This window comes from Antedon mediterranea, chromosome 8 (genome assembly GCF_964355755.1).
Source record: "Antedon mediterranea chromosome 8, ecAntMedi1.1, whole genome shotgun sequence".
In the NCBI taxonomy this organism is placed as follows: domain Eukaryota; kingdom Metazoa; phylum Echinodermata; class Crinoidea; order Comatulida; family Antedonidae; genus Antedon; species Antedon mediterranea.
Window position 1 is genome coordinate 9,502,217 of NC_092677.1, and position 22,116 is coordinate 9,524,332.

A 22,116-nucleotide genomic window follows, 5' to 3' on the forward strand; every position below is an offset into this window, starting at 1 on the left:
AGTACCATAGAACAATTCAATTATTATGCGTTTATATTGCTGTATATGATCATATATTGCTTTATGATCTTCGTGTAGTACCATAGAACCCAGTTTTGCCGATAAATAGATAAATACCAAGGTGGAAAATTTAGCAATTTTTCGAAAAATGGCCAAATTTCGACCCTTTTTTTCGACATAATTAGTTACTATGGCCCTATAAGATGATGATAACATAATATACGCGCATATATGGCAATATTATCGTATAATAATTGAATTTTTAAAAGTGATCGACTATTTTGGCCATTTTTTGAAAAAATCCATGTAATTTCGACTCTGATATTTTTTTACATAATTGGTAATCATAATTTGACATGCGCCGACGCACATAATGTGTTCTGCTCATGTTACCTCAATATTATATGCATATTTGTTAATGTCGATATTTTTTTTATCGACCATTTTTGACAAAACTTGTTACTACGGCTCTATAAAATGGTCATAACATAATATGCGGGTATGTAGCAATATTATTTCATAATATGCCAATATGATATTTCGCCCCTTTCTTCAAGAGAAATTTTCGAAAGATTACAAATTTCAACCCATAAGATGATACAAATTGAATTTGTATCAACAAATAAAAGGGTCGAATTGCGAACATTTTCGAAACAATCCCTATATACTATGCTAAGATGATACTAACAGTAACACAATATTCAGATTCAGATTTATTTTATGTACTTATATATATATATATATATATATATAGTACAATACTTACAATGTTGGAATTATAGATTTTTTTTTCAGGCCAGAACCCTTGATCTAGCCTAATTTGCTCGCTCTTGTGCACTCTCCCTCCCCCACCAAAATGAACCTCTATCCGTCCTGTATTCAGCAGATAAGACTAACGCGCTTGTCAACCGCTAATCACAATGGGTTACGTTTGAATAGAAGATTTACATACATAAGTTAGTCACGCGTGACCAATACTGCAATCCAGGAAGTGTTTCATTAGTGATGTCGCAATCCATAATTTGTATACATCGGTATTGCGCAATACATATTTGCTACGCAACCAACCAACCAAACACAAGAATACCAGGGAGTTGTTAATTGTATTGTAAATGATAACCAAATGTTTTTATTTTTATTATATTCATCATATTGTTCAAGTTATAGCAAAATTATATAGATTATCGGCTTTCTATGTCACCGACGAAGAATTAGTTAATTGCAAAATGGCGAACCACCAGCTGTCGTATTACTAACAAAAAAATTTAGTACGGGAGATTCAAACTATTGTGTTAATAATATCAATATCCAAGGCTGTAACTATTCGTTTTGCTACAACAATATATTTGATTTTATTTTTGTGAATACATATATGTTTACTATAGACCTAAATGCTTGTGTGAACACCATAGGCCTATTGTGTTCATTTTAAGACGCAGCCCATGAACTTAGATGCAACGCAAGCGAGTTCAAATAATCCATCGCTTGTGATTGGTCAAATTAATTGCGCTTACGTGTCCTTGAATTGCGTTGAATGGTTGTGCGAACCAAACAAGTTATTATTAACAAAATAAATTCCATGAAACAAGGACATTTGCATTAGACGTAAATCTACGAAATTAAATTGTTATATAAAATAACAATCATAACAATTTTTAACTTATGATGATTTTACAGAAGGATTAGCCGTTAAAATGGAAAATCTTGATCTACCTTCTACAAGGTAGCTACAGCCAATCACAGTACGACCTTTGTGACTAAGCGAGTAAGTTTCTGTAAAGATTGCCCAATCAGAGATCATCAGCATGTGACGTTGTGAAATCGTGTCGCTTATTCATTACCAATTTCAATACTGTGTCTTCAATGACTATCGATTTTGATCAATTTTTAGTTTGTTTACTGTTTTATTGTCCCGGATTTTTCCATTTTCGGTTAATTTCGGATGACTGAGCGCCTTCGGTTTGGTTGTTGAGAAATGATGAACTCTATGGTAATATGCAAATGAGGTGGCTCACTGTATATATAAATGTTGGCGCACAGTGAAACTTTGTACACTTCAAAAATTCAGAGGACCGAATTTAAGAATTTATAGACACCTAAAAGAAACATTTATTTTCGATGGAAAACAATGGCGCAGACGGTGCAAAACAGTCAGGTATGTTACTTACTATTACTTTACGGATACAGTATAAAGTATAATCATGCTTAGGCCTATTGTTCTTCAATTGTGTTTTTTCGTAGGCCTATTTCTTTTTAATATTTTTCTATTATTAGGCCTAATACTTATCACGTATAAATCAAATATTATTAATGTAAACTTGTTGGCATTGTATTGCTGTTAATGTCATTTTTAAAATTATTACTATTGTAAAAAATAGTATTTACTTATTTTAATACATACTTAAAACATTATTTAATATTTATGGCAATAAAAGTACTTTTACTTATTTTTTTTTTCAACTTGTACCTTTATTTCTTGTTTTTCTTTGTGATAATTTTTATTCCAAAGGGTCTTACGACTACAGATAATTATTTGTCTCTGGAAGATCCATGTAACAATGTAAATATTTATATTGTTCAATAAATAAATAATTTTATTATACATTTTAAAATTTTATTTTAACAGATTTTCTTATGGAGGTTACAGTGCGTTACCGATCTGAGCAAGTTGCGCGTCAAACCGTACGCGGGGTAGACGGGGTTTGCGTTTACCATGGCTCTAACAAAGTTAAAAATGAAGTTATGACAGCTATCGGCTTAAAACGTAGCAGATATGTTGATTATAGAACACCGCAAAAATCAGAAAAACTGATTGAACTTACCGATCGTGTGCTATTAAACATGAAAAATGGGTATGTTTATCGAAACATTTATTTATCAAGTTGTGATCTTTTTTTCTTTGTTGAGGTGAAGGATTTGATTTTGGTTACAAGCAAAGTTTAATTGATATATTGTTGAGTAAAAAGCGTCGTATTTAATTCTTATGTCGTTCTTTATTTTAGGATTACTTTTACGTATGATCCAAGTGACAACTGTGTGTACGCTACCCGGCTTTGTAACAGTATGGTATTTATGTACAGTCCGCAATTTCAAACCGGTCCTGAATATCCAGTTAAACTGATACTCGGACAAAAAACGAAAATTTACGACTGTACCGTTCATGGCATATCGGCATGTTCACTAACAGACGAGAAAATGTTTCCGGAGGATCCCAGCGTGTTTTTTAGCGTTGCGCAAAAATGGCAGCCAATTGCATCGAAAGAAGATCGTTTCTGCGCCGACTTCTTACCTAACAAATTACCGTTGGAAGATTGTTTGGTTTCAATGGCTTTAAAATTACACATTTCTGGTGTTGCTGCCGCTACCCAGAAATTCAACGAAAGTACAACGGTCAGTTCTTCCGACATCGACATGGGAAATACCATTTATGGATTGAACCAACCAATCAGACAACCAGACGTATGCCGACCGGAAGTATCAATTATCCGTTTGCGTAAGTTTATGGATGCTATGTGCGCAAACGTTCCTGCGATGGAGGATAGGCTGAGATTGTTTCAGGAAAAGCTGGTTGAATTTGAAGCGTCAACGTCTGACCTACGGAATGAATTCCATGAGCTTGTGAGAGATGCAACAGGAATATCAATACAGTAACGTAGGTAATCCTCGACACTCTGTATTAGATAAAATAAACTTAATTATCAAGTCATTTATACAGAATGTACAATAATTAATTACGCAAAGTTAAGTAAACGCGCATGCACGCGCGAGCATTTGCAGGGTGCACTCGGCACAAACGCGTCTAATTTGCTCTAGTATGCAACAACAACATAGAGCAAGTTAAACACGTTTGGGTAGAGCGTGGCTTTATCTTCACACGCGCGCCGCCGACGGCACCACTGACTTTTTAATATCGTTTTTATAATTTTATATCGTATTCATCACCAAGGTTAGTGTTCAACTCATATATTCAATACTTTGCCTGGTCAATTTTAGGACACATGATTTTTTAATTTAGTGTTGTGAAGTGAACAGGTACATTGATTGCATTGTGCGTTTAATACTTAACTGCACCGATAAGAAATTGATCCATCAATCGATCGATATATTCCTTTCCAATAATTATTCTCTTAAATTTCGTTTACTAATGTATCGATCAATACTTAAAACGAGTACAAGAGGTTTTTATTTACAACGTGATCCAAAAACATAATCTGTCATTTTTAGTATTCTTCTAAACTATATAACGATGCAATAGTTTGTGAATTTTATTTATTAGAATTTTAAACATGTAATTAACTTCAAACTATAATTCAATTAATTGTAGAAAACAACCTTGATTGGGCATTATTAGAATTAGAACATTGCATTATTATATTACGTAATATAGTGAGTTTGTCATAATATGTCATTATATTTTATAAAGTGTAGGTTTGATATTATCATTATATATATAATATAGTTCATAATATTTAAGATTATTAATGTCAACACGATGAGGTTCCAGCTTTTTCAAAGAACGTATATACTGGATTTGTTTATAGGCTTTTTGTACTATTACATTACAAACCTAAATTAAACTTAAATTAATGAATGTCACGTATGAATTACTTAATTTCATTTCATTCCATATGAGGTCTCTGTATAAATTGTGTTCATGATCGGTTTGTACGGATGATAAAATAACAATAGGCCAATTTGACATGGGTAACTAAAATGTCAATAGGGCACTTGGATGCCTGATTATAACAATAACATACAGTCGGCGGTGTGCCTATTCGGTATAGATATGCGGATCTAACACGTATATTATAATATATAGGCCTATATTAACTCTTATATACCGGTAAGAAGTAGGGGCTGAAATTTAAATTTCAAAAACAACAGTGAGAATTAATATACGGCAGAACCAATTAAGTGCGGCTGCTAATTTCATTCGATTTTGTAATTTCCAGATTCGTTTCATGAATATTGTGTGACAGTTTTGTGGAAATTCCAACAAGTCATGTGACACGACCGAACTTTGTACCATTACCGTATTATCATTTAATTTAATATAATTACCAGGATGATTGTGTTGACCTTAGGGGTCACATTAGTATTGTAGTTCAGATATTGTCTAGACAATACTTCAGAAATGCTTGATGTAGCATTTGGGTGTATTACGATAGTTTCGTATGTCCTTATACATGAAATACATACGTCCATTATTATATTAAATGTACCAAGGCAACTAAATCGAGAAAATCCTAATCTAATCATAAAATTATACTCTATTTTTTCTACTAAGATGGTAACATTATTTGCTTGGTTTGAAGATCTTGAAGGTTATAAATAATATGTTGCCAATTATCCATCTGAAGAAATATATAATTTGCTTTTCAGTAACAATGCCTACATTCATGTTTTCATCTGTTTGGTGTGCGTTCTTCTAACAATTGTACATATTATTAAATGGATAATAAAATGTAAAAATAGTTTTAACAATCCACAGTTTAAATTATTTATATAACACCATTATGTATGATTGTATTGGTTGAGTATTATGGTACATATGCAAGTCAGTTATTGGTTTTATTGTGTTGTTGCTTACCCGGTTGCTTATTACAATCAGGGGAGAGATCAGTGACAATGATGTGCATCCAATCGGAACCAATGTCGATCGTTCAGTTTCCTTATTTAGTCAGACAGTTTCCAAATATGGTGGTCATACTAGGAAACACTTTGATTCGTCGAAACGGTATTTCCGAACATTGCGGTCATACTAGGAAACGACTGGATTCGTCGTAATTGTTTGGAAATTCCAGGTCTGAATATTACCGAGAAGTATCATAGGTAATGATTCAATGAAAGGTTCCTGGAGATTATATTGTGTTTCCGTTGCATGTACAACGTAAAGAATATAGAGTTGGTCGCGGAAGGGAGGGAGGAAGATGGAGAGGGCAGCGGGTACCACAACCTATGAACTCATGTAGCATTTACTAACTTGTTCATAATCACCCTGTGTATTATCATGATTCATCATCATCGTCGTCAGTATTCTTAACATCATAATCATCGGCTTCTTCTAATGATAATGTCATCATCATAATTATGCCACAATACAACATTATTCAAAATCAAATTGTTATACATTCCCTATAATTAATTTTATCTCAATATCCGGCACTAAGTTACTAACATACGGTAAGCTTTAATTCTGAAATTAGAGTTGTTATTGCAATGAAAGAATCTCTTAACATTTTCTTTAATTTAATTACATCTTTTAATTTAAAAATCATGTTATCAAATCAGGAAACCTATATTGATTGGGAAGTTACGTGTCGTTATGGTTATCCGTAACGACATACTACTAATTTTCAATATAAACACTGCTTAGTTTTCCTGGTAACGAGACGCTTCAAACATATTCTGGGAAAAGCACGCAGTGAACTTGCTATAAAACACCGGTTTGACAAAAGGCGGCCTTAGCTTATATGCAACCCGTGAACGATGACGCATCATAGTGGAGGTGTGGATCAATTTGGAAACTTCACCCACAATATCGGATATCCAACATTCGGGAATAATTTACCTGACCTCCCATTGGATTTTCTTAATTCTTCGTTCGCCGCCGGATTGGAGGGGGACACTGCATCGGGGGCTGTGGACTGGATATCGAAGATGTACGCGGGAACGACCCCCGAAACAACATTTGTCACAGGTTCAACTGATTCCTGGGTGGTGACACAACCAGGGATGACACAGAGTGATGTAGCACCATCGAATCTGGTGTTAGGTTCGATGATGCCCACGACGATGCATTGTGGTGAGATTGCATCTACATCAGCATTGACATGTGAATGGGTTGAAAATAGGATTGGCACGTCGATTATCGATGGGAACAAGAAAATGGTTCCCAATAGGATACAGGGTGAGGCAGCATCATCAAACTCTTGGGACATAGGCTTCCCGATAGATTCTATGCCTAAGATGATGATGCGAGGAGATTTCCCACTATCTACCGGATTTGACGAAGGGACATCACATGTGAAGGTACCACAAATTGCCACATCAACCACGTGCGGATTAATTGATGACGGTGTAGGTCTAATGGATGGAGAGTATGAGGAGGAGGAGGAGGAGGAAGACGACGACGATGATGACGTCATCGCTATATCTAATCCCGTAGCACAACGTAGGCCGGTGCGTAAAACAATACGAGAAGGTAAATTGTATTTTTTTAAATAAAATTGAATGTTTGCTTTTACTACTATTGATTTATATTAATTATTGACTATTATTTATGAGCAGGGCGGATCTTGGGAGGGATAAGGGAAAAGTTACTACCGTTAATCCAGGGAAGAGTGATATTAATTAATTAAACTATTCACTGGGTGGTCAGGAAGATGATGGTGATGATGAGGATGATATTAATGGCGTTACTATGTCAGGTGATAAATATGAAGATGGTGATAACTAATTTGAGATTTCGTATATGCACTGAGAATGACAATGACTTCGAAATAGCGTTACGTAAAGTTAATTGGTCAGATATCTAACCATAGCCATCAGCGCAAGCTCAAGGAGTATGAACGCCAGGGCGATGGCGGTCGTGGGTTTTAGTGGCACCCAAGAATTACTTATTAGAATTACATTCTAATGTACTTAATTCGCATAAATTAAAATAGATCAGTAAGGCAAACATTTGATGTCAACGACAATATAAACATTTTCTTACATAGCTTTACCATCAGAACTGAAGATAACTCTAAAATACCGCAAAAAGGAAGTGAAGTGTGTCGACGTAGATATCAGCAACGGGTTTCGTGTTGGCTATGGCGTCGTTCTAGATACCAGCAACGTGTTGACGTTTCCCACTGTGTGCGTTCCTAACATCCAGAACGAGGCCGATAGATATGAAAAAGAAGCATCAATGAAGGAATATAAGTTGAGAAAAACCGTACTTGAAAACCTCGAGAACGGGTATGTATGTATAATGTATGTTTTAGCGTCAAATTACGCAAATTGTAAATATACCGTTCGCAACTAAATGAAAGGCGCCAATGGATCAAGGGCCTAACTAATACCAACCTAATTATAATTTACAAAATTACTAAACATTTTCAATGCTTAGAAGATTGTCCTTTTAACAAGTAATTTGTCAGGAAAGATTATGATGTAAGTCTTTTTAATTCCACAGCGTTGAGTTTAGTATTTCGAACGGAATAATCTACGCAACTCGTCGATGCCGCGCCAAAGTATTCTGCTTCAGTACTCAACAGCACAACGGACAAGATCCAGTAAAACTGCAACAAGGGGTACCGCTCAAAATATTCGACTACAATTCCTTCGATGACACCCTCAGGGAATTTTATTTAAATCAAATTGGCGCCAATTCTATTGCAACATCATTCCTAAAACCAAAGATCTTTTTCAGTTTCGCACAGGGATGGAAACCTATGCATGATCGGGATTATGTTTTAAGACGTTTGGGAGATTTGGTGCAACCAACTTCTTTAAATGACTGCCTTGTAACCATGGAGATTGTACCTCTACGCGCTGTGGATTTTATCATGGGGTTACCCGAAAGTCGTGACGTAGCGGAGTCGATAACCATGAGCTTAAAACAAGATTATCTTCAAATATCTACTTCACTAAACTAAGTATGTTTTGTGTAATGCCAAATGCATGTCATGCTTAGCTATTTACCCGGGCAATTAGTTTCATGGGTACAGTTATCGCTAACCTTGGTGGGAAAAAATTAGCTATTTACCCGGGTAATTGGTTAATTAGCTATTTACCCGAGTAATTGGTTAATTAGCTATTTACCCGGGTAATTGGTTTTATGGGTACAGAATTATCGCTAATTTTGTTGGGAAAAATCTCACGACACGACACAAAATACTATTACTAATATAGTATAGAGCTTTACTTCTGCTGCGCATGATTTCAATGTGGTCGGCGTTGCGATAGCTCCGTTAGTCTATAACAGTCTTCTTTATACTACTATAGGAGGAATCCTCCTGCTATAGGAGGTATAAGGGTTAGTGAGCAAATGGACGAAATATTGTATTCGAGAATCTGTACGCAAACGCGAGGCATCGTTCGGTCACCAGAAACAATTATTCGTCAATAATGCAATTCTGAGTCGTAATTGACACAATTTATAGGGTTTTCAGAATATTTTTCTTGCCAGTAAAAATATTAATATTTTTTTAGTACGTTATTAAATACCATACGTTTATTACATTGTCTTGGTTCCCACAAAGGAGACAACGCAGGACATAGACCCAGCGCAAGCGAGTTGACCAATCACAAGCGACAGTTCGCATTAATCCATCGCTTACTTCCGATACGTCTCTAGTGGGAACCAAGCATTATAGATAGTTAATATAAAGAATATCATAATTGTTAATATAAATGTATATCAGCAGCTGAATTTATGTTTTTTACGTTAGTTAGTCTATTTAATTACCGTTATACTAAATATTTAATTTATTCCGGTTTGTATTATATTCTATTTATAAAATTGCTATCATTACTAAAACATTCCATTGACAAAAAAATTGTTGTTTTTTTTTACAATTATGACGTATTATTTGCAATGCTTACTGTATGCAAACAGGCCTTTCATAACATGGGTATTTTGTGGTCTTTGGTTTTGGCCTATTAGAGGAACCATTGTATTGTGTTCATCCTTCCAACGGAGGAAGTGATTATAAATGGAGTTGTCTTTAATGTGACAAATATGATGCCTACTGAATAGAAAGAACACGTTACAGTAACCATATACAGTAGACTATTTTGTATTATTATTATTGATTAATATATTGACAATTAAATGCACATGATCGATAAGTAGGCTTTCATTTGTGTTCCTAACGATATTAAGCTTAGTTTCCGGTGGTCACTAGAACGCAACGCGACGACATACGCGCGCGCAACGCAAGTGATTCAGAAGCGAAAAATATCTAATTGTCTCTTGTAATTGGTCAAATAACTTGCGGTTGCTAAGTACGTCCCAGTGTTTTAACACTGGGACGTACTTATAATAATTATAATATAATTATTAATATATTTTCCTTTCTTTACATAGCGAAATGTCTTAATTCGACTGTGCCGTGTCCTTAATACAGTAAAACCTCCACACATTATATTACATATTTTTAAAATAGCATACAGATGTTATGCTGTTAAGTAGTTGGCCAATGATAGATACATAATGTGACTCACACCGCGGGAATTTCCATAAATCTATTTTTGAAAACAACATCGGCATTTATTGCAATATCCTGTATCGTTTTAATACACGTTGCGTAAACACAACCATTCATCGGCACAAATTGATAAATGTATTGAATCGTGGGTTTTACAATCATTCTGGCGCACAATCCAGAACCAACAACACACTAAACTGGGCATCGCTCAAGTAGGCATACATTGTACTCATTCGGCTCATTAGAACAAGACTAGATTGGGAGAAACTTGGCTGAATAATTAGTTAAGGTAAAACTGCTTGATTATCTTCAGTATTTGAATGCACAGAGAAGATGCACAATAATAATACGGTAGGCATCATAGTAGGCTATCAACCACCTCTGCTATCCGCCATTGCGTGGGCGAGTTGCATTTAATTCTCTTTACCAGTTGGAAAACAAACTAATTAAGCACCGGTGAACTAGCCTATAGGCCTATATACAAATAGAGCTTCTGGTGGGTACGGTATATCGTCACCCACCTTTTAACCCCGGTTCGTGTGGTGACCACCCTCTCCCAATCCCCTTCTATCTTCTAATGAGGAAAAGCTGAACTTAGGTTAAACCTAATTATTCCAATCAATTGTGTTGTGGTCCAAGTATACAAAATCAAATAACATAACCAGTATCTAAATTTAACACAGGCACCTTGATGTTGTAATTTCGTCTTAAGAAAGTCACTACATAAAAATGATCTACCTTTGTTGACTGTCACAGATTCGATCAGAGGTAAACCATCCATCATGGCAGAAAGAAATGATGACCACCAAACAAACCCCATCGTTACTGTTCAGACTAAAAATGGCCCGTTAGAGGTGAATACTGGACCATCACCAAAAGGTAGACACATTTAACTTTTCATCACACATCAATTTTGCATTGTTGATTGCAGGATCAATAGAACTGGGAAATTGAAAACGGTATAATAAAAACCTTTCTACACCGCCATAACAAGATGTAGGGGCTGTGTATTTGCCCGGGTCATACAGTACTACTCGACATTGAAAACAGCGTAAAATCTGTCCCGGGCCTAGCACCCGGGTAAGGATGCGTAATGTATTCAGCGCTAAGCCATCAAATGAAATAGGTCATTAGTAATGAAGATTGGTAATATAAACTTTGTTTTCTATAGAGTACGAGATGAGAATCAAGGTTCGCTATCGGTCTGACGTTGCTTTGGATAAACGTATCGATATCCAAAAGGGTTGTTGTATTTATTATGGTGAACATTCATGTGAAAAGAGACCAGAGAGAATGCTTGTACCGCTTCCAGATGAGGAGAGTATTGAACGACAGGAAACCAGACAAGAAGTCAAACAATTGACAAAAGACATATTGGGGTTTTTGGCAAACGGGTAAGCTGTTGATAAAAAAAAATACATTACAAACCCATTTGAAGGTCGGGGAAGAAGCTAAAAATCCACCTATTCTAAAAGGGCCCCGCCTCATAAGTAGGCCTACAGAAATGTTGCTAATAGTCTGTTTTATTATATTGTTGTTTTTGTTATATTTACGTGTTTAATGCAATCATTTGTATGGAAATAAGCTAATAAGCTTTTTGGGCTATCCTGGAAAATCTTTATAGGCCTAAATGTAGGTCTATTATTTGTAATGTCAGTAATTTAATTATCACTTTCTATGTATTTTTATGATTTTCCTAATAAATTTAAATCAAATCAAATACTGTACTGGCACCCGATTCTCCTGGGTTATCGGAGCTCCAGCGTACTTTTGAATTATAACTTTTGGCGCCACCCACAGCTATTATCTACCCTAACATTTTAAAGCAGTTGCTAGTATTTTTAAATTATGTGTGTGTTTTTTTACAGTCTGGTTTTAGAATACGGACAGGATCGCTGTATATACGCGAGACGTCGTTGTCGCTCCAGGATTTGGTACTACAGCTCCCAACAAACCCCTGGACAAGATCCATTAGAGCTGAAGAGTGACACAAATACAAAAATATTCGATTACGGCTATTTTTATAAGAATTTGTCTGATTGGTTCACAAACTACATGAAGGGAATACGAACAACATTAATTCGCCCCAAAATATGTTTTTCATTTGGCCAATCATGGCAGCCTTACCATAATCATCATGGAAGAGGCCCAGAGAGGCCCCAGCCAACAGCCATAGACGCCTGCGGGATGTCGATGTACGCGGTACCATTAAACGCGCGTGACGCTATTCTTTCAATCGAGGAAGGACAGGATTGTTCAGAGACGTTGACGATGGGACTGAACAGTGGACACCTGTTTATATCAAATGAGGAACGAGAAGAAATCTGTCAAGTGACAGAAGCATATAAAGTAGCCCATCAGCAACGACAGCAACAACAGTTACAGCAGCAACAACAGCAACAGTTACAGCAGCAGCAGCAACAACAGTTACAGCAGCAGCAACGACAACAACAGTTACAGCAGCAGCAACGACAACAACAGTTACAGCAGCAGCAACAACAACAGTTACAGCAACAGCAACGACAACAACAGTTACAGCAGCAGCAGCAACAACAACAGTTACAGCAGCAGCAGCAACAACAACAACAGTTACAGCAGCAGCAGCAACAGTTACAGCAGCAGCAGCAACAACAACAGTTACAGCAGCAACAACAACAGTTACAGCAGCAACAGTTACAGCACCAACAACAGTTACAGCAGCAGCAAGATCAACAATATCAGCAACAACAACACCAACAAGATCAACTACAGCAGCAGCAACAAGATGATAATGAATTTGAAATCGAAATGCAAGTCGACACTGACGACGTATGGACAGAAGCCGATATAAATGCTGTGTTGTCGGTAGATAATATCTTCAACGCAACGTCGTTGCAAGAACTGACGAGATTACAACAAGCATAGTCAAATTGATTCCTATTGGAGCAAATTAGACGCGTTTAGGGCATGACATTCACACACAACTCTTCCGTTAAAGAAACACTCACACTGATACAGTTTGGTAAAGTTTTAGCGTAAAGTAACATTTGGTTCACGATGCCAATTAATTACAGATGTGTCTGTATACTATATAGTATAAATATGGTAATTAAAATAATTGATATATTTTATTGATAAATTGATGCAATTTCAAGAATTTGCAGCTGTTTTTTTTTTAAATTTAGATGTACCGATATAATTTTGTAGCGGGGTATATAGTACAATACAAATTAATTATTAACGATGTATATAGTATAATAGTAAAATATATTTCATGCAGCGCTGCACTCACGTATTTCGACACCATGAAGCGTGCGTGCAAAAGCGGTACTATTTTCATCAACGTTTGCACGCGCGCATCAACATTAGTGTGTCACTGCAAAAAAATAAAATTCTGACATTTGAAACTGTAAATAATATTTAGTAGCAATACTAGGCGAGCATAACGTAGGCCTATTTATTTAAAATGTTTGTCTCTGAAATAAAACCATTAAAAATATCAATAATATAAAGTATAAAGTGTAAGTTATGAAATATATCGGTACGAATCAGTCGTTAAGATTGATTTTCGTAAAACAGAGTGATTAGTCATGGATTTCATTCGGCAATGATTAACCTTTTACAGGTACCGTATTAGATTGTGCAGATATTGATTTAAACAAAAGTTGTTGTTATTTAGTTCACGTATATTGATATTGCTATACATAATCATACGTAGATTAGTAACTAAATAAAATTAAATAAATATTTAAATACTTAATGTTGCTTATTCTGTTTCCTAGTGTTTATAATAGAAAATCTAACTCAGATTACTGGAAATGTGGGTAACAGTGATGTCCCTCTCAATTAAAATATAAAGTACATTAACAAAAGATGTCAGCCAGATATAAAATGTAAAGCCTTTAGCAGCAAGCCTGTTTTATTTCGTCGTTTATGCAGAATTAATGAAAAAAACGATGGGCCGCCGCCGTTACTCTTTACTTAGGATTTCGTCTGAAACTTGACATAAGTTATAGAGGGCGGTTAATTTGAATAAAAGGATCATCACGAAATTGTAAACTCTAGATGGAGACAATCGGGTACAGTATATACAGTACAACTAAAATTACGGTATCGTAAGCCTACTTTTTGACTAGTAAAGAGACTATATACCCTATAGGCCAATTGGAATCATGGACATTAAACGTGTCCGATCCCCGGTCCGATCGTAAATGAAAAATACAGGATGCCTACTGCAGAGAGTAGCACAATTGACAGGATTGATACCTTGTGCGAGACTTGACATTTTAAAAAGCCTAAAATTAATAAGGGGAGAGGTGGGGAGGGTTCTGAACCAGAGAATCTAATACTCCTAGTAATTTGTAATTGTTACTACGGTTTTTTCAAATAAAACATTCGTCTCAGGCCTGTAACAGTAATGTTGATATTTTTTTCAATTTGACACGCACGAGATCACAAAAATTGATAAATTTAGTATATACAAACGTGTCACAGTTCAATGGGTTTCACACAGGAAAATTAATAATTTTAATGATGACAATTTAGTATTTAATTTTGAATAGGAGGAACAAAAAACTATTAGCAAAGACAAAGAACACAACACTACTTATATATCAAGTATACATTATTATCTGCAAAGTGGTAGGCCTACACGGAAGTTGACTATCTACTAAGCCAAATATATTGGCTAAGCCTATTCAAATTAAACATAATATTAGGCTTATGTCAACACGATAGCATAATAATAATTCAATATTTCGACGCATTATCACCAACCAACATGATACCGGTATAGAGTTAAAAACGGTACGTACTTTGAAAACATTTTACTATAATTTAATGTGAAGACTAATACTTATGAACCGTAAACGCTAGTCCTTCAATCTCTATGAATGCGAGATAGAATTTAGTAGCTAGCCAAAAAAAATATTATTTCCCTACACAGTAAGTAGCCTAGCAGCAGGCTTAGGAGAGCGGCCTAATGCAATGTGGTGGTAGGCCTAGACCATATTATCATTTCCATCCATATCCAAATCAATGTTTTGATCACCATGAACTCAACCCTTTCATTAAATAAAAATACTAAATAATAAGCTTATTATTATAACAAAAACATGATTATATTAATAATAATTGAATACGCTATACCGCCCACGACGCCCGGTCGCACAAATGACCTAAGGGACTTCCCCCACCATTATTATACGTCATAACATACAAACGTATCATGCTTTGGTAACTATTTATCATGTTAATAGGCCTATTTGTACACGTGCGTTAATTCGACCGATACTGTGGGCATTTCGTCGAACCATTTCTCCATATTGTAACCTACTATTTTAGGCCTACTCGCTCTCAGCTAAAGCCTATTGCATGAATTTTGAAAAAACAGTAAAATAGTATATTTATTTTCTTTTTACAGTGCAAACTACAGAAACTTGTGATGGCCGACCATTTTACAGAAGGTAGGCCTATATTACTTATTTGTTATATTTATGGCCCACGACAATTCAATTAGTCTTACATTCATCTGTAGCCTATCATTGGTCAAGGGCTTTTTCGTTCAGTCTCCACCGCACTGACCAAAGCAAGCAGGACCAATACGTCTGAGGCATACTGTACTAGATGCAGGGACTGGAGTCAGTATAGTGATCTGATGGGATGGGATGGGACCCAAGCTGTATTTGTCTACAGCACCCGATGGCCTATTGCTGAAATGCAACCGAATTTTAAAATCATTAGTAGGCCTACACAGCGATATGGAAATGCCATCACTGATCAAAGGCTTCTCTCGTCCTGCAGTGCCCACCTTGAAAGGCCGGGCCACGTCTGAGGAAAATACTGTACTATGCGGCAGGGGCCGCCATAAGAGTCAGTAGTGCTGATCTGATGAACCCCAGCTCTATTTGCTACAGCACCCGATAATAGTGCTTAAATATAACATTTAGTACAGTGATATAAAATTCTCATGATTGTGAGTGCGCCATCTTTTAAACAAATTATACTAGGTAAAGTATATCAGGCAAACAAAATAGTTTCTCTTTTCTGTACACATCCGGGGTATTGGTGGTCGTCATGTGGTATTTAATTTTGAGGGAACCTCTAATGAATTATCTGTTTATCTTAATACAACAGCTCAGGTCCAGATAAACCTTAAGTACCGATCAACAGAAATCAAAAGTCAGATATTGGACTGTTCCACTGGATGCTGCATCTATTGCCAAGAACATTCATGTGAGCATGAGCCGTCAAGGAAGTTGGTTGAGCTACCTTTGAGCAACGACGACGCCGGTCGAAAAGAGACTAAACTTACAAATAGACTGCTCATCGGAATGAAGCACGGGTAAGATTCTAAGCACTGAATATAAATACAACATGAATCATAGAAACAAAACGCCATAAATGTCATTCACACTCGTGTTCTTATGACACAACGCAATGACGAACGTGCAACGAAAGTCAATTGACCAATCGTGATTGACAGTTTGGATGAACCATCGCTCGTGTTATGGTTAATTACTTGTACGTACAGTACTTGCGGTGCGTGAGAACCAAAATTTACACAATTCTTTTTTTTTTGTCTAGTCTTCTCTTAGAATATGTCGACGGGTGTCTGTATGCGAAACGACGATGCAGTACTGTCATCTACTATCACAGCTCACAATACCACATTAATCATGACCCTATAAAAATTGAAAAAGACCAGAGGGTCATAATCTTCGATTACCCTGCCTTCAAAAATCAATTCATTAGCTGGTATACCCTTAAACTCACAAAATCAGACATAGAACCTTTCAAGCGACACAAGATTTTTTTCAGCTTTGGACAAAGATGGCAACCATATCTCGAAAAACACAAAGAGATGGGAGAAAGCAGACCTCAGCCTACTACGTTGGACTCCTGTTTAGTGTCAATGAGCCTCGTTCCACTGAATGCGAAAGAGATGGTCATGGACACAGAGGCAGGTCGAAACGGTTCCGAGACCATTTCGATGGGTCTGAACCAGAACTTTTTTTTCTTTTCTTTAGAAGGATCATCGCAGGTGTGTTCTTCTCTTGACAGGATGGCACAGAATTGTCGAAAAAAAATTCAAGAACATGAACAAGCCAGACAATCGTCACAAGAACTCGAAGAAAACATGAGTGTGGATCAACAGAATCCTGCAATAGAATTCGATAATCTTTTAAGTGACATTCTGGGCCTACAAGAATCGATCGAAACCCGACAAAATGATGTTATGCAACGGCAAGGTATAACACAAAATCCGCATTTTGATATCCCTCAGCAGTATCCAGTAGAACAGCAGATAACACGACAGCAACGTATAGATCAGCTGCAGCGGGAGTTCGAGGAAATACAACAGAATTGTGCAAACCAGCAACTACCAATGTCAGAATTGGGCCAACAGAACGTAGCACAATGTCAAGACCAATTAGGAACATTACAGCCACATAACCAGCAGGCATGCTTGGCTGCAGATCTGGGCCAGCATGTTCAGCATGAACCTATGGAACTTAATCACCAACCAATGCAACTATGCCACATAGAGGAGCAAATAGCTACCGAGTCGGCTCCTGCGAACGGTGAAATTATATATTTTAATTGGGGTAATGGTACTGAACGTCAAGTTGGGTTAACGTCTGAAGAGTGGTTGAAGCTTGTATCGATTGTACAAAATGAAAATTTACTGGAAACAAATTAAGTTAAGGTACCCTCTGGTGGTACATGTACTGATATCGCAGCTGATAACAAAATAGACAGTGCTTAATTGACCAACTATTTAATTCATAAATAGAAAGTAGGCCTACTTGTTGATTCAGATTGTTATGAACCAAGTTATCAAAAACAATGTAATAAGGTGAATAATGCCATAAATAAATACAAGTAACTATATTGTAGTAACTAGTTTTGTAGAGTACTGTACAACTTATTATCCACCTAAGTTACACATTACTTAATATAACTATTACACCACGACGACGCAGCTATTGGACTTACTGCTTCCAAGGTGCGACCACCATCATCACCATAATTAAAACACGGTACGTATTTTAAAATCATTTTACTACAGTATTTAACGTGATACTGTATGTACCGTAAACCTTTCCTCTATACATCATGTGAAGATATTTAGTAGGTCTATCAATATTAATTCATACACGGCCTCATTTCCTACACGGTAGCAGCAGGCTTAGGACAGCGGCCTAATGCAATGTGGTGGTAGGCCTAGGCCATATTATCATCCATCAATTATCCAAAATAAATTTTCAGTCACCATGAATTCCACTCTTTTATTAAAGATGTATTGTCCCTTTGTCAAATTCAAAAAAAAAAAAAAAGGGGGTCATTTTGAAGTATCATAATAGTTATTAATTTTCACCAAAAATTAGTCGAAAAAAAAATCATTTAACTGAAATACAGACGTTTTCTTGTTCAAAAAATAACTTTGACTTCCAGTCAAAGTTTTCTATCAAAACATATCTCATAATGCAACACGCGTGTTTGGATACCTCTGTATGCATAACCATAAAACTTCCTCGCGATCTGTGTGAGAACACCTTCTCATCCGTGACGAGTTGTAAACAATCCTAATTAGCATCATGCATAATGTACTCATGGTTTAAAATCTTTATTTACTTTCGCTCAGGACGATTATCCAGACAAAATGTAATCAAATTAATTTAGCTGTTGCGTAAAATTGTTGTTTTTGGTTCGAATATTCGATTTAAAGTGAATAACTTTAATATTACTTTGATATGGCCAATTTAAATTTAGAATATGTTGACCTTCATTTTTTTGTGTTTCAAGGGACAATACATCTTTAAATAAAAATACTAACAAAAACATGATTACATTACGATTGAATACCGTACACTATACCGCCCACATCCGCCCGGTCGCACAATGACAAGGAACTTGGAACCCCCACCATTAGTTATACATCATAACATAAATATAAACGTTTGTGATTGGTAACTATTTATCATGTTAATAAATACATAACAACGTATTTATAACCTGCGTTAATTCCGATATTGTGTTAGGACGGGCATTTTGTCGAAACATTTCTCCATTTTTCAATTACAAAACTGTTAATATTGGTATGTACTATAATATATTGCTGTAATATAAATAACCGTAGAGTAGGCCTACATCAAGGTAAGTTCTGAACCATAAAATCTATATTCCCCTAAAATCAACAGTAGGCCTAACTACTTTTAAAATAGAAAGCGTAGGCTACAAAAGACTGATTCCCGTAACGCGTCATTGAACCAATTGGACCTTCTCGACAGTTCTTACTCTCTACTACATCGCCAATTGGACCTTCTCGACAGTTCTGGCTCTCTACATCATCACCAATTGCATTTTTCATTACTGCTGAAAATATAGGCCTACGGTAGATTTCAGTTTTTTTTCTCTCTTTATAGTGGTAATTACTGTACTACTGAAATTTAAGATGCAATACCAGTTTACACAAGGTAAAGTAAAGGAAAGTCCCGTGTTTTTTTAGGAGCTCATTGTGTGGTAGGGCTAGTTCCTTTCCTTAGTATTTAGGTACTCATTTATAGAGTGCATGGGAGTTGAATCCGGGTCTTTCTGATTAACATTCAAGTGCCTATATCCACTAGACTACCGTACCGCAACTCTGCAAGGTACTGTATAGTCTTTACATAAAAACGCTCATAGTTGTGAGTGCGCCATCTTTGGTTTGGTAATCGACATTTATGGTGTTTAGTTTAATTGGAGGAAACCTCAAATGAATTATCTGTTTAATTATCTTAATACACCAGCTCAGGTCCAGATAAACCTTAAGTACCGATCAACAGAAATCAAAAGTCAGATATTGGACTGTTCCACTGGATGCTGCATCTATTGCCAAGAACATTCATGTGAGCATGCACCGTCAAGGTTGATAGTTGAGCTACCTTTGCGTAACGAGGATGAAGGTGGAATAGAAACTAAACTTACAAATAGACTGCTTATCGGAATGAAAAAAGGGTAACATTTTATAAACCCAAAATGGATGATTACATAGAAATTGTACATTATTGCTGGGTTTCCATCGCAAAGGACGTACCTGTGCGCACCTCAAGCAATTTGACCATTCACGACGTGATGAATCATACGAACCGTCGATTGTGATTGGTCAACTCACTTTCGTTGCGCTTACGTCCTTGCGTCCTAACTTAAGCGTGATATTCGAAATACGAAAATTCTCCAAATAAAATGTTCATATTGAACATCTTACTACTACTCGTCACTATTATATTCAATCTATTACTAACAAATTGGATTTCATGACCTGAACATGGTGGCTATCAATACGTTTAATGAATCCATCTTCATTCACATTCTGGTTCCAACTATTACACCTACGTGCATTTAAGCCAAGGTGCGACGAAAGTTAATAGACAGGATGAACCACCGTTCGTATTTTAAGTTTGGTTCCCACTAGGACGTAACGCAGTAAGTAATCATCCATCGTTTATGATTGGTCAAATTACGCCCTAGTGGAAATCAGTAATTACGTTCAATTACCTGCGGATAAGTACATTGAGTTTTACTGGAGACTTAAGTCTTATAGATTATTGACATGTATTCTTTTTTTCTACAGATTTCTCGTAGAATATGCTGCTGAAGGTTTGTATGCGAAGCGACGATGCGATACTCCAATCTACTATCACAGCTCACAATACCACATCAATCATGATCCTATGAAAATTGAGAAAGACCAGTGGGTCAAAATCTTCGATTACCCTGCCTTCAAAAACCAATTCATTAGCTGGTATACCCGTAAACTCATAAAATCAGACATAGAACCTTTCAAGCGACACAAGATTTTTTTCAGCTTTGGACAAAGATGGCAACCATATCTGGAAAAACACGAAGAGATGGGAGAAAACAGACCTCAGCCTACTGCGTTGGACTCCTGTTTAGTGTCAATGAGTCTCGTTCCACTGAATGCGAAAGAGATTGTCATGGCCACAGAGGCAGGTCGAAACTGTTCCGAGACCATTTCGATGGGTCTGAACCAGAACTTTTTGTCTTTTATTTAGAAGGATCATCGCAGGTGTGTTCTTCTCGACAGGATGGCACAGAATTGTCGAAGAAAAATTCAAGACCATGAACAAGCTAGGCAACCGTCACAAGAAAACATGATTCTGTAACAGAATAATCTTGACATTCTGGGCCTACAAGAACCGATCAAAACCCGACAAAATGATGTTATGCAACGATTGTTATGCAATTAAAAAATTCATAAAGTCGTTCGTTTCCTGTATGAGCGTACGTCGAGCGATACGTGTCTGTAAATTTCTAAGATTTGCAAATAAATTGCCGATTTTCACCTGAAAAATAAATACTATACCGAGTGAATGATCGGCGGTTCCACACAGAGCACGCGCATCTAACATAGGCCTACGGCAACAAATGTTGTCTTCCTTTAAATAGTCCACGTGTGTGAGGAGGGGGAAAAAAGTACGATCGGTAGCATGCTGCATGAGTGTTTTTTCCAGGCCAAATAGAGGTCCCCCCCCCCCCCCACAGTGACAGTGACCCAAATACTTGGTGTCCGAAACCGATTACGATTAATGTGTGTCAAACACTATGTAATAATAGATGAAGAATAATAATAAATAAAATACAATTTACAATACAAAAACAATATACAGTGCTGTACGGCTAATTACGTAATATAGAAGAGACACGACGATGACGCAATTATGGGACTGCTTCCTAGAGACCACATAGTAAAGGTGTGCCCCTACTGTATATTCACAAAGTTTGCAGACCACTCACTGCAATACTGTGGGCTTTTTGAGAAACAAATTGGTCTGTTATAGGCTTAAACATTAACAATCTTGTTATGATAAATTGGTCAAAAAGTCAAACGAATGATAAACGCATCCACGGATTATTAACGCAGGTATAATTATTTATT

At 36.4% G+C, this 22,116-nt stretch overlaps 5 protein-coding genes across 8 annotated transcripts; all 5 read left to right on the plus strand.

The window, feature by feature from the left end:
* Positions 1-2,069: 2,069 nt before the first annotated feature.
* Positions 2,070-4,240, plus strand: LOC140057243 (uncharacterized). The gene is made up of 3 exons (XM_072102813.1): positions 2,070-2,155; positions 2,627-2,852; positions 3,003-4,240. Exons 1-3 carry the CDS (start codon positions 2,119-2,121, stop codon positions 3,649-3,651), a joined length of 912 nt encoding a protein of 303 aa, XP_071958914.1. The 5' UTR covers positions 2,070-2,118; the 3' UTR covers positions 3,652-4,240.
* Positions 4,241-6,489: 2,249 nt separating this feature from the next.
* On the plus strand, positions 6,490-9,820 carry LOC140057597 (uncharacterized). Its single transcript, XM_072103313.1, has 3 exons — positions 6,490-7,204; positions 7,722-7,962; positions 8,180-9,820. The coding sequence occupies exons 1-3, from the start codon at positions 6,490-6,492 to the stop codon at positions 8,640-8,642; spliced, it is 1,419 nt and encodes a 472-aa protein (XP_071959414.1). The 3' UTR covers positions 8,643-9,820.
* A 454-nt stretch (positions 9,821-10,274) lies between these two features.
* Positions 10,275-13,889, plus strand: LOC140056399 (uncharacterized). 2 transcript variants are annotated; one of them, XM_072101763.1, is made up of 4 exons: positions 10,275-10,485; positions 10,880-11,075; positions 11,368-11,590; positions 12,065-13,889. In XM_072101763.1, the coding sequence occupies exons 2-4, from the start codon at positions 10,979-10,981 to the stop codon at positions 13,098-13,100; spliced, it is 1,356 nt and encodes a 451-aa protein (XP_071957864.1). In that variant the 5' UTR covers positions 10,275-10,485; positions 10,880-10,978; the 3' UTR covers positions 13,101-13,889. The 2 variants fall into 2 exon arrangements, with proteins under 2 accessions (XP_071957864.1, XP_071957863.1); XM_072101762.1 differs by having other exon boundaries at positions 10,278-10,485; positions 10,953-11,075.
* Positions 13,890-15,402: 1,513 nt separating this feature from the next.
* LOC140056611 (uncharacterized) lies at positions 15,403-18,058 on the plus strand. The gene is made up of 4 exons (XM_072102040.1): positions 15,403-15,410; positions 15,598-15,640; positions 16,311-16,518; positions 16,761-18,058. Exons 2-4 carry the CDS (start codon positions 15,619-15,621, stop codon positions 17,875-17,877), a joined length of 1,347 nt encoding a protein of 448 aa, XP_071958141.1. The 5' UTR covers positions 15,403-15,410; positions 15,598-15,618; the 3' UTR covers positions 17,878-18,058.
* Positions 18,059-19,152: 1,094 nt separating this feature from the next.
* On the plus strand, positions 19,153-22,080 carry LOC140057362 (interferon regulatory factor 4-like). Of its 3 annotated transcripts, none has more exons than XR_011846920.1 (4): positions 19,153-19,276; positions 19,604-19,654; positions 19,967-20,065; positions 20,791-22,079. XR_011846920.1 is itself a non-coding variant. In XM_072102999.1 (4 exons), the coding sequence occupies exons 2-4, from the start codon at positions 19,633-19,635 to the stop codon at positions 21,230-21,232; spliced, it is 672 nt and encodes a 223-aa protein (XP_071959100.1). In that variant the 5' UTR covers positions 19,153-19,276; positions 19,604-19,632; the 3' UTR covers positions 21,233-22,080. The 3 variants fall into 3 exon arrangements, 1 of the variants encoding a protein (XP_071959100.1); XM_072102999.1 differs by having other exon boundaries at positions 19,967-20,174; positions 20,791-22,080; XR_011846919.1 differs by lacking the exon at positions 19,967-20,065 and having other exon boundaries at positions 20,791-22,078.
* Positions 22,081-22,116: the final 36 nt, after the last annotated feature.

What these genes read in the sequence shown, in the direction of transcription:
- LOC140057243 (XM_072102813.1), top strand. Translation starts at nt 2,119, where the DNA reads ATGGAAAACAATGGCGCAGACGGTGCAAAACAGTCAG. An exon ending in AGACGGTGCAAAACAGTCAG is followed by an intron (nt 2,156 to 2,626) that starts GTATGTTACTTA and finishes TTATTTTAACAG; the next exon opens with ATTTTCTTATGGAGGTTACA. An exon ending in CTATTAAACATGAAAAATGG is followed by an intron (nt 2,853 to 3,002) that starts GTATGTTTATCG and finishes TCTTTATTTTAG; the next exon opens with GATTACTTTTACGTATGATC.
- LOC140057597 (XM_072103313.1), top strand. Translation starts at nt 6,490, where the DNA reads ATGACGCATCATAGTGGAGGTGTGGATCAATTTGGAAACTTCACCCAC. An exon ending in GCGTAAAACAATACGAGAAG is followed by an intron (nt 7,205 to 7,721) that starts GTAAATTGTATT and finishes TTTCTTACATAG; the next exon opens with CTTTACCATCAGAACTGAAG. An exon ending in CTTGAAAACCTCGAGAACGG is followed by an intron (nt 7,963 to 8,179) that starts GTATGTATGTAT and finishes TTAATTCCACAG; the next exon opens with CGTTGAGTTTAGTATTTCGA.
- LOC140056399 (XM_072101763.1), top strand. Translation starts at nt 10,979, where the DNA reads ATGGCAGAAAGAAATGATGACCACCAAACAAACCCCATCGTTACTGTT. An exon ending in TACTGGACCATCACCAAAAG is followed by an intron (nt 11,076 to 11,367) that starts GTAGACACATTT and finishes TGTTTTCTATAG; the next exon opens with AGTACGAGATGAGAATCAAG. An exon ending in TTGGGGTTTTTGGCAAACGG is followed by an intron (nt 11,591 to 12,064) that starts GTAAGCTGTTGA and finishes GTTTTTTTACAG; the next exon opens with TCTGGTTTTAGAATACGGAC.
- LOC140056611 (XM_072102040.1), top strand. Translation starts at nt 15,619, where the DNA reads ATGGCCGACCATTTTACAGAAG. An exon ending in GGCCGACCATTTTACAGAAG is followed by an intron (nt 15,641 to 16,310) that starts GTAGGCCTATAT and finishes TTAATACAACAG; the next exon opens with CTCAGGTCCAGATAAACCTT. An exon ending in CTCATCGGAATGAAGCACGG is followed by an intron (nt 16,519 to 16,760) that starts GTAAGATTCTAA and finishes TTTTTTGTCTAG; the next exon opens with TCTTCTCTTAGAATATGTCG.
- LOC140057362 (XM_072102999.1), top strand. Translation starts at nt 19,633, where the DNA reads ATGCAATACCAGTTTACACAAG. An exon ending in GCAATACCAGTTTACACAAG is followed by an intron (nt 19,655 to 19,966) that starts GTAAAGTAAAGG and finishes TTAATACACCAG; the next exon opens with CTCAGGTCCAGATAAACCTT. An exon ending in CTTATCGGAATGAAAAAAGG is followed by an intron (nt 20,175 to 20,790) that starts GTAACATTTTAT and finishes TTTTTTCTACAG; the next exon opens with ATTTCTCGTAGAATATGCTG.